Consider the following 10683-nt stretch of genomic DNA (forward strand, 5'->3'; position numbering starts at 1 on the left):
CACAAAACTGTAGCTAGTTCCTTGCTGGAAGAAAAGTTCTGTAGCTATAGCAAAACATTACTCTTGTAACGAGCAAGTTATAGCAACACAGCATCATATTAACAAACAATGGTTTTACAGCAATCATACTGTTGTTACACCTTTTAACTACAAGGAAACAAACTAATATGAACTCTTCAACTATTAATGCCTCCCGATTCCACGATGACCTCTGCACCCAAGAAGCACTGTTGAAACATGACTCAAGTTCAAAGGTTGGCCATGTGGTTCTCAACACAGGGTTTGATCTTAATCACGTACACACTTGGAACAACTCATAAATCAACATGTATTAAGCTACCAGCATCCCCCCACCATGCTTTCCCACTGTGAAGTTTATTGCCCTCCAGCACGCATCAATTAACTCTAGGGCCACATCCTAGAAACACTCCTCTAAAGAAGCTGGTTTATTCTTGGAAGTAACCGCTCCGACTTGAACAGCAGAGCTTCTTGTACCAGTGTGGTGTCCAGGATCAGGACCTCTTTACAACTTATTGATGTTGACTACAGACACATAATTTTATATTTCTAAGTCAGGCTGCCTCTTTTCTTGCAAACAATTTCATTTAGAAATAAGCTAGGTAGAATGTTGTAACAGGGAAAAAAAATTATATATATATATATATATATTCTTGCTCTTTATGCAACGTGTCTTAGATATGAAAAGATACGTGGATGAGCCCAAGCCTTTAAATACAGCAGTCCCTTTCAGAAGCGTAGGGAGACAACTTAAAGGCATCCATAGCGGGTGAGAAGGATACAAGAGGGAATCAGCACCACACGTATCGAGAAACTGAGCCATTTCTAAACACGGAAGATTTCGGTCGGTAGCCTGGCCGCAGCCCAGCCCAGGTTGTGGAATTAAGGGTAGCACCGAGGCCACCTGCATCCAGGAGCTCCCCAGACGTCCCAAACACGCAGAAGCCACCGAGCAGGCGCCGCTGCCCCTTGCTCACACTGACAGCCCCCAGCAATGCATTTCTCTTCGCAGCCCGAGGGGCTCGGAAGCGGTGACATGAAGAAGGAGCGCAGGGTTTTCCTCCTGAACGCCGGCTCCTGGGCTTCCACCGCAGCAGAGGCACAAATCCACACATCCATCTATCCCTCCCCCTCAGCGCGGGGCCGAGGCAGCACCCCGCTATCCCCGCCGACACTCCGGCAACTCCTGCTGAGGTGGCAGCCGTAGCTCCCGCTTACGCCAGCCCACCGGGCCGGGGGTGCCGAGCCCCGGGCGGCGGCACGGATGGTGAAGTCGGCCCCGCCGCTGCCCTATACCCGGGCGGTCGGGTAACGGCGGCCACCCCGCCGCTCTGCTCCACCCTGCCACCCCCCCGCCGCTTACCCGCACCATCGTCGACCCCCGCCGTCTTCTGCGGGTTCCGTGTCTGTGGCAGCAGCTGCTGGGCCAGGTGTTGGAGCTGATCCCACCGCCCCTCCGCCCGGCACCGCTCGATCTCCAGCTTCACGTGCGAGTGCAAGCCCTTGGCCGCCATCTTAGCGCCGGCCCGGGCCTGTCCCGCCCCGCCCGGCCCGGCGGGGAGTCCCCGGCGGCAGCGCCAGGGAGATGCTTGGAGCTTGAGCGGGGACATCGCTCTGGGTGGGCGGCGCCGGCCCCGCCCGCCCCCGGGGTGCCCAGCGGGGTGTGCGCGGGCGGGATGACTCTGCCCCGGGCCTGCCGCCGAGGACAACGGCTCGTTCCTGGCTCGCCCTCCCTGCTCGCCCCTCACTTGACGCTCGGACCGGAGAACCGTGGCCCCTGCATGTGCCGACGCTGTCCCAGTCCCGCGGCCCTCCAAGCGCACCGCTCCCACCCAGCTGCCCTCCGCCTGCCACATGCAGCGGGACTCGCGGGACGCTGGGCATGAACACCGAGGGCTCCCTTCCTCGGTGAGAAGGGCCGGCGGCGCCGCTCCCCTACCATGACCCTCGAAAGCCACCTGAACCCCGCGCCTCCTCTGTCAGCCGTTCCCACCCCTCTCTCCCCTCCTCCCCCAATGGCGATTTCAGCACGAAGGAACGCTCCAGCGCACCCGTAACAAAAGCCCACGGCGGTGCCCGAGGTCGGGGCCCCCGTGGAGGTGCTGGGAATAAAATAACGAGGCCTTCGACACGGGGTAAGGGGGGAAGCGAAAGAGAAGAGTTTATAGACCGGCGGGGTAAGGGCGGCAAGGCGCGGAAAGCAGAGCCAGCGGATAGTGCGAGGCGCTGCCACTGGGATGGGCGGGGACACACAGTGCCCCGTCCCGCCCTCCCGGCGCTCGCACTGCCGTCCCCTTTCCTCTCGGCTCCGCCCGGAGCGCGGCTGCTTGGATCCTCTGGGCACGCCCTCCGCAAGGAGAGGGCCTCTCCTCACCGGGGCCGGTACCGGGCTCACCCCGGCGGCGGCGCGGTCGCCCCCTCCCTGCGGTGGGCGGGGCGCCCCCTGCCCCTCTGCGAGGGCTCCACGTGGAATGCCATGAGCGGTGACGTAGCCCCGCGAGGCGGAAAGGTGCAGCCAATGGGGGCGCGGGGGGGGCGGGGCTGGAGCCGGAGCGCGGCGGGTGCGTGGGGTCAGAGGTGAGGCCGGGGATGGTTCCCCGCCCGCCCGCAGCCCGCAGACACCTGCCCGGACACCGCAGCCCCCGGGAGGCACGGCCCGGACAGGACCGGCGGCCGACACCCGACATCCGGTCGGAGGGTGCGTAGCCTGGCGGCGGCCAGGCGTCTCTGGCAGCCAGGGCGGGAGCGGGCGTGGCTGCGGCCTGGGCGGGGGTTTCGCGGAGTCCCGGGCAGGCGGGAAAGAAGAGCGGTGCCGGTGCGGTGTCAGCTGTCAGGGCTGCGCACCGGGGGTTGCCTCGGCGGGCGACGAACAGAGATGGCGAAGGGAACGATGGGCTCGTCAGTTCCCCGCGTCCCGGCACTGCGCACCCCGCTGAGGTGGCCTTTGGTTGCCTGCCAGGTTGCTGCCATGAGCGTTGCGTTATTAAAGCTGTATCTGATTTAGGCTTTGTGGGCTTAATAGATCTGCTAATTATACGCGGCCCCTGAAGACCCCTTTGCTCCCGCAGCGGTGGGGCAGGTCTGGGTGATGCTGGTGTGGTGGGTTGCCTAGAGGCTCAGTGGAGAGGCTGGGATGGCTGAAGAGTGCATGCTCATGGCATGGAAAACAACAAAGAAATAGTAATTTTGTGAAAATCCCTGCGTACTTCATAGAAATAGGGACCCTCAGAGAAATTCTTAATTGGAGCTCGTTGGTGATCTGCTTGCTAAGGGCTTGAAATGAAGCAAATTCTTCTATTACAGAACATAGTGGAGTTATTTTTAAGCCCTCTGTAAATCTGCTGAAAGTAGATTGCATTTCATAGAAGCATAGAATCGTCTGGGACCTCTGAGATCAACAAGTCCAACCCTTGATCCACTACCACTGTGGTTACCAGACCATGGCACTGAGTGCCACATCCAGTCTCTTTTTAAATATCTCCAGGGATGGAGAATCCACTACTTCCCTGGGCAGCCCATTCCAATGCTTGATCACCCTCTCGGTAAAGATGTTCTTTCTAATGTCCAACCTAAACCTCCCCTGGCACAACTTGAGACCGTGCCCTCTTGTCTTGCTGAGAGTTGCCTGGGAAAAGAGCCCAACCCCCCCCTGGCTCCAACCTCCTTTCAGGGAGCTGTAGAGAGTGATGAGGTCTCCCCTGAGCCTCCTCTTCTCCAGACTGAACACCCCCAGCTCCCTCAGCCTCACCTCATAGGACTTGTGCTTGTGCTATTTTTCATGTGTCTGGGGCTTTAAGGGGGAGGTTGAAACGTTTTCCTTGTTGTAGGAGATCATGATGGCCCAAAGGATTTCTAGAATACGTCTGCATTTCATCTTTCTGGCTGCATTCTTTGCCTCTGCCTTAGCTGTGGATCACGGAGGAGAGAGTCAACATGCAAATATTCGCCTTGATAAGAACTTGGTACAAGATAAAGAGTATGTGTTCTGTGCTCTAAAAATGTAAAATTATTTCTTAGTGGTTTCCTTATCTCTTGGTACATGAGTTGGACTTAAGCCTAGGGCACACTTTTCTCAGGATGTTGTATGTCTAAATGGAGTCAGATAAGAGACATGCTTGCTCAGTAAGTTTCTAGAGATACTAGACCTAGAAAGGTCTCTCTGGAGCCTTTAGCGCTGCTCATACTATAAATAATTTAGTACAATAATCCATCTTACCTAGATAAACAGACTTTAGATAAAATCATGTTCTTAACAGGTAGAGTGAGCGGGTTTTTTTCTCATTTGCTTGTTCATACAGACAAAGCTGGTAGCAGCAAATAAAACTCCCTAAATACTTCATGTTTGACTTGGAAAAATCTTCCTTCAGTTCCTGTGCTTTGGAAGACAGCCAAAAGGAGGTTTTGGGCACTGATTCAGTTGTTTGAGAGTTTGCTAAGCAGGCCAATAGGAACAGAAATAGCTACGTAACATGTTAGAGCTCACTGCAGCACCTACAACAAACAACCTTTGTACCACCTTCATCTTGGTATAAAACTGTAACTTTGGGTTATCCAGGGTGCTCTTAGAGGGTGTACTGGACTGTCTGAGCAAAAACGATGTTTGATGTAAACAGAATATTGACTGATACCTTGTACACTTTGTTTATTTATTTTCTTTCTCAGACACATCATGGAACATCTGGAAGGTGTTATTGAGAAACCAGAATCTGAGATGTCTCCACAAGAGTTGCAGCTTCATTATTTCAAAATGCATGATTACGATGGCAATAATTTGCTAGATGGATTAGAGCTTGCTACAGCTATATCACATGTTCACAAAGAGGTTGGTGGGATTTTGTAATGGCATGTGTGTTTGGAAACATCTGGCTCTCTAAAAGCAGCTTACCATAGAACAGAAGGGTTGTAACACATCTTAAGCACAGTTACAATTTCGCTTGAAAATGGGATTATTTTTGCCCCTCATGGTTTTGGTTTGATTTTTAAATGTACTAGCTTTATCACAGCTTTTTGTATCACATTGCAGTTTTCAAGAAGTCATCACTGTAGTTTAAGCTTTAGAGGAAGGAAGGACTGTAGAGTAAAAATTATTTGACAAAGGAGATACTTTGATAGGTAAGGATGGGAAGAAAGGGCAGTTCTCCAAAATGGGATAATGCTGATGAGGATTTATAGAAACAGCATGTGATACAATGATGTTTGAGGTTCTAGGGCCTCTGGTTTCAGCTTCAAACTGTTACTGCCATGGATACACAAACTGTAAGAGACCTCTTGCACAAGTTAGTATTAGACAAACAAGTTGTGGTCTGCTTTTTTCTAAACACAAATTCTCCTTCCAGCTAGGAACATTTAAGGACAGTAGGAAGATACAATCATTAGGAAGACAATACTCACACATTCTCTTGTACTGTCCTCTTTGAAGATACAGTTCAGAATACCTTAATTTCCTACATACACCTGTGCCAAAAATACCTACCTGAGAACAGAGTAATCACTGTTTCATGTGCAAAGGGACTTCTTTGTATCCCCCCTTTGCTTGTAAGGGGTGATACTGCCAATTTGACTGACTCTGAAGTATGATGCTGGATTTTTTCACTACTCTGTTGCTGTCAAGCTCTGCATTTTGCAAGTTCTGACACACAAGAATGTGTTTCTGTACTGTATACAAACTATCCTGTCAATACTGCATCAAGATCCATTTAAGAATACATCTGTTATTATTACCCAATGTTGTTCAGCCTTTAGAACTTTTGGCTTAGGAATATTAACTGGATACAGAGTGCTTGTTCTGAAGTCCAGAGAACTCGGACTTCATAGCTTGCACCTATAAAACTTGCTTATATTGGTATAAATGATTAAGTAAAACTTTATGCCAACCTGGGCACCAAATATTAATATGAACAAAATATAACAAAAAATCAGTTGTCAGTCATCTGTCATGCATACCACTAGGTGGGAATTGCTGAACTCTTCAATGTGGTTTTGTTTCTGTAGGAAGGTGGTGAGCATACCCAGGCAATGAAAGAAGAAGAGCTGATCAGTCTGATAGATGATGTCTTAAGAGATGATGATAAGAACAATGATGGATACATTGACTACGCAGAATTTGCAAAATCGCTGGAATAAGCTTTTGCAAGGGGCTTGGTTCTCCTTCTAACTGTGGAAATGTGAACAAGTATAATGTGTTTCATGAATGTCTCATATGAACCTCTGTGCTGTAAGAAGGAGGGGTGTACCAATTCCAGATGCATTTATTTGAAAATTATCTGCTAAGAGACTGGGTAACTTGGAGTGAGAGCCATGTCTGATGAAACATAGCCACACACATTGGAATCTTGAAGCATGGAAGCATCAGCATTACTCCTAGGGGGTACAGCTGGCAAACCCTGTAGTAGCTGTGCATGGATACTAAATAGATGGTACACAAATCACAATACACATATCAATCACAGTACATACACTAACTCTCAGTTTTCCTGTCATTGGGGTATATAGTACTTGTTTGCTTACATCTTCTATTGAAAGTTATAAAATACCTAAAAAGCAAGAAATGATTACTGCCTATAGTTGGATTTCAAAGCTAAATGTCCTTACCTTTCCACTAATTTCAAAGGAAATTTGCATATAAGTACAGCTGCTTGAAACAGTAATTGTAGAGGAAAAATATTTGAATGTGGTCTATGTTGGAGGTCCATATGATACCATATGGACTTTTAACACAGTCTTTGAAGAAACTGAGTATTTTTAAATAAATGTATTCCCTCACATACCCTTACATTTTACATATATCTATACACACACACACACACACACATCTTTTTCAATTTCTTCTCACACTTCACAGATTTATATCTTAATTTACAGTTTCTTTTCCCTGCGTTCCATGGTGTTTTCCTAAGAAAATGAAAGTATTTTTATTACATTTATATGGTATATTAATGCTGCATAGCATTTACTAGAGTAGCTTCTGCTATCTCATTTTGAAGGTCACATTAACAGTAAACGAGTATAATATAAAAGTTTCTGTTCAATTTGGTTTTTACAGTATTAACTAACAGGATAATCTAAGTGAGCAAGTAATGCTGCCTGAGTTCATATTCCTTGACACTTAAATTATGGTATTAATTTCAAAAGGTAGTTCATAACTAACAGTTTCAACATGCATGTTTGCAAATTAATGTGGCTCTAGGACTGTTTTCAGTGTCTTGACTCAATCCTTGGTAAGTTAAGCAGTTTAAGGATAATAGAGCAGTGATGTATTTCTATGTTATTCATATTTGGTGACTAAAACAACTGAAATTTTAAATTTCATTCAATCACTATCCATTAAGAATCGAAATGTTAGCATATTTCTGTAACATGTATAAAGAGCTATTTTCTGTACAAAATTATTCTTATACAAGAGAAATGCATTTGTAAAAGAAATTATTTCCTCTGATTAAATGTTTGTGCAATGAGTCCTGAGTGTCAGCCTTTTTTCTTGTAGTTGTTTTGATACCTCTGTGGCTGGGCTTGTGCTGGTTGTAGAAGCAATAAAAGTTAACTGGGGTTTGTGCATGCTGGAGCTGGACAGACAAGGCTGGACATCCTCATGAGAAACACCTAATGTATTTTTAAGCCCATCTCCCTTACCAGTAGTCATCTGAAAAGAAAGTTACTTAAGGCATTTTTTAGGTCACTCTTTTGAGGGTTATCCATCTGAAGTGGATGCTGAATCAGAAGAAAGTGTAGAAAATACTTGCAGGGAGGAGGGGAGAAGAGGTTAAGCTTCTCTGCTTTGAGCACTGAAAACAGGTTGTCTGTGGACCTGTATTGCATAAGCTTCTGAGTTTTGGATTTATTTGAGAGAAAGACTTAAAAATCATGGTTTTCTTATCGGGTCTATAAACTTAGTTCAGCAACCACCCATGGGGCATATTTATATACGTATGTTGTACTTATATAATTATTAACTGCTATTTTAAATGGCAAGAGGCATGCACCATAAAAGCTTCACATCAGCACTATGATAAACATGGGTAGCATGAACACTGTTCACCAACTATTTCAAAATTGTTTGTAATGGTTCAGAAATATGCATAAATAGATAAATAATCTACCAAAAAATGGAGAACAAAATTAGTTCTCATGATTTCATGATGCATGAAGAAAGAGCAAAACAAAATTTCTGCTTTCCTAGAAAGAACAGTGCAAGGAATGCTACCCAAGCTGAAATCTGCATCATCATGTCTTTGCTCAGCCTCTTAAATACATATGCTTCATTAAGTGCACTTAAAAAAGATAAATGTTTTTACAGCTGTCTAGGGAGCTTTCTCAGTTATTAAGCAGAAAAATGCAAAAATTCTGAGAGCAATGGTGAGTCAGATTTAAATACAACTAATTTGTTTACTAGTTGTAGTTGATGCGGTACCCTAAATATGTTAGTACAGGTCATACATACAGTATTTTCAATTTCATAGATATAGTATAGAAAATACACTATTTAAAACAGAAATAGTCAACTATTGTTGTTCAACTAACAGATATAGTCAATATATCAACTATAAAACTGTTTTAATGCCTGTAGAACAGTTTCACAGATAAGAGAAAGCAGAAGGGGTGTGTGCTGTACTGAAGGTCAGTCGCAGAAACAGTCCCTGGCAGAAACAGGAAAAAGGAAGAATGCTGTTGCTCATGATTTTAGCCTTGTCCTACTCCATCATCTCAAGGGATGGGGATTAGTTTTCCCCATTAGAGGAGAACACACCTGGCTTTGCATTACTGTATGCTATGCACCCTGTGCAAAGTATCTATATCACCTGCTTGTACCTCACAAAATACTGCATAATCTTGCAGCCAAAGAAAAAACTTTGACTTGTTCTTGAAGCACTCTTAAACTGAGTGGGTTTTTTATTATTATTAGTTGATGTAGAACTTAGCCTGTACACAAAGAAAAAATATCTGAAGCACTTTGTTCAGTGCCTGTTTGAATGTTGGTGACAAGAGTGACAGCCTAGAACTTCCTAGCAACATCTTTTTCTGTGTATTCATGCCCCTTTTGTAAATATTATTAATCATCAAGAACCTCAAAATATCTTAGATTTATTACAGACTAGCAAATCCTGATTTAGTATAAAATAAATTTTAATAATAACGATTCACAAATGGAACATTAATTCAGGAATAATGTCATAATCGGTACAGCCACTAGGGAGCGTATTGGCACTGTACATTCGCTCCCTGCAGAACCTAACTTGGAGCACTTCAACAACCTGGACTTCTCTAAACCATCACCACTACTCCGATCCTAAGCCATGTTTGCTCCTCTGTCTTCCAACACCACACTACCAGGGTGATGCCCACATTTCTATTAGTTTTCACCTGTCATAAAAAGGGACCATGGCTGGGATTGCTTACTGATAATTAATTTTCATTGTTTAAGGGATCTAAAGTGATTTGAAGTGGTACTAAAGAAATTTGTTTTGTAACGTTGCCAGTAAAGACAACTGTGGTAACAAAAAGGCTTTCTAATATAAGTAATATCCTTGGCCTGACTTCTTGACTATCTCTATTGACCCATGAGAGGGTCCATGAGGTATCTACAGTGGTCCCAACCAACATTAAAGAATGTGAGAGAGTTTTATTCAGACCTGCAATCTTACAGATTTTGCATTAGGTGTCAGTAAGGGCTTCTGTCACTGTCCCTGCAAGGCATAGGTCCAGTGGGGTCTGATGAGCCGTATTTTCTTAAGATGAACCTTACTGAGTTATCCTTCCTCTCTCCATCGTGGTTGTACTGCCTGACCATTGCACCATGAAGCAGCTGCATGATGTGCCAAGTTCCGAGTAAACAAGTTACAGCAAGAATCATTGCCTACCTAGTCTGGATTAGTTATTATCACAGGGAATTTGTATTAAGCATTTTATCAGCACAGAACCTCTGTCCATGTTGAATGAGATCCACCCTAAGGGCAGTTACCAACATCTTGCAAAAGTTTTTCTGAAGTTAATATTTTTCTTCCCATTCTTCATGCTGAATTCTGAACAGCAGCCTAAATCTTAAGAGTTAGTAAGTAATTGTCACTGTTTTCTTCAGCCAAACAGCAGTTTTACATGTAGGTAGAGGGCAGTGTAAAATATGATTCAAAGTCTACTGCCAGGTACCACATGTTACAGGAAATCAATAATGCAGAGTACACAGTGTCAACTTCTGTCACCTGATCCAGCTGAGTGGCTGACAGCACTGAAGGCAGATGTCAAACTCAGAAATGGGTTGGGAAGATTTCATATGAGGCAAATCTAAGGGAAAAATGAATTATGGGGAGCTGTCAGTTGCTTCAAGAAATTTTAATAAGAACCCAAGTGTAACCTATGCAAGTTTAGAGGAAAGTAAGGAAATTCAGCATCAGTCAGCTGATTCACAGCCTTTTAATTGACTGCAAGCATAAGAGAGAGAGTTATCTGTAAAGTAAAATGAGGTCATTTGGTTGAGAACTGAGCACAATGCTCCATTCACAGGGGGTAGGAGGGGATATAGAGTTAGTAAAGGCAAAATGCACAAGATGCAGCTATGAAAACTTACCAAAAGTAAAATAAATTTTACAGGTAAGCTTGTAGGAGAAAAAAAAAGGGAAGTTTAGACCAGTACTCAAAGATGGGGGAAGCAGAGGAAGCTGGAGAGTTTAATGT

The 10683-nt window shown here is 45.2% G+C and overlaps 2 protein-coding genes across 4 annotated transcripts in view; one reads left to right on the forward strand and one right to left on the reverse strand.

Moving 5' to 3' along the window:
- TTC7A (tetratricopeptide repeat domain 7A) overlaps positions 1 to 1574 on the reverse strand; it is a 170372-nt gene extending 168798 nt beyond the window's left edge. The window contains exon 1 of the mRNA XM_030446792.1: positions 1382 to 1574. Within this exon, the coding sequence (XP_030302652.1) occupies positions 1382 to 1532 (151 nt within the window). The 5' untranslated portion in view covers positions 1533 to 1574. The remainder of the gene's footprint in view (positions 1 to 1381) is intronic.
- Positions 1575 to 1684: 110 nt separating this feature from the next.
- MCFD2 (multiple coagulation factor deficiency 2) lies at positions 1685 to 7479 on the forward strand. 3 transcript variants are annotated; one of them, XM_030446794.1, is made up of 4 exons: positions 1685 to 1926; positions 3846 to 3994; positions 4681 to 4840; positions 6010 to 7479. In XM_030446794.1, exons 1-4 carry the CDS (start codon positions 1873 to 1875, stop codon positions 6139 to 6141), a joined length of 495 nt encoding a protein of 164 aa, XP_030302654.1. In that variant the 5' UTR covers positions 1685 to 1872; the 3' UTR covers positions 6142 to 7479. The 3 variants fall into 3 exon arrangements, with proteins under 3 accessions (XP_030302654.1, XP_030302655.1, XP_030302656.1); XM_030446795.1 differs by lacking the exon at positions 1685 to 1926 and adding an exon at positions 2286 to 2527; XM_030446796.1 differs by lacking the exon at positions 1685 to 1926 and adding an exon at positions 2568 to 2716.
- The last annotated feature ends 3204 nt before the right edge of the window (positions 7480 to 10683 follow it).

Source organism: Calypte anna, chromosome 3 (assembly GCF_003957555.1).
Source record: "Calypte anna isolate BGI_N300 chromosome 3, bCalAnn1_v1.p, whole genome shotgun sequence".
Lineage (NCBI taxonomy): Eukaryota > Metazoa > Chordata > Aves > Apodiformes > Trochilidae > Calypte > Calypte anna.

What these genes read in the sequence shown, in the direction of transcription:
- MCFD2 (XM_030446794.1), top strand. Translation starts at nt 1,873, where the DNA reads ATGCAGCGGGACTCGCGGGACGCTGGGCATGAACACCGAGGGCTCCCT. An exon ending in ACCGAGGGCTCCCTTCCTCG is followed by an intron (nt 1,927 to 3,845) that starts GTGAGAAGGGCC and finishes TCCTTGTTGTAG; the next exon opens with GAGATCATGATGGCCCAAAG. An exon ending in TATCACATGTTCACAAAGAG is followed by an intron (nt 4,841 to 6,009) that starts GTTGGTGGGATT and finishes TTGTTTCTGTAG; the next exon opens with GAAGGTGGTGAGCATACCCA.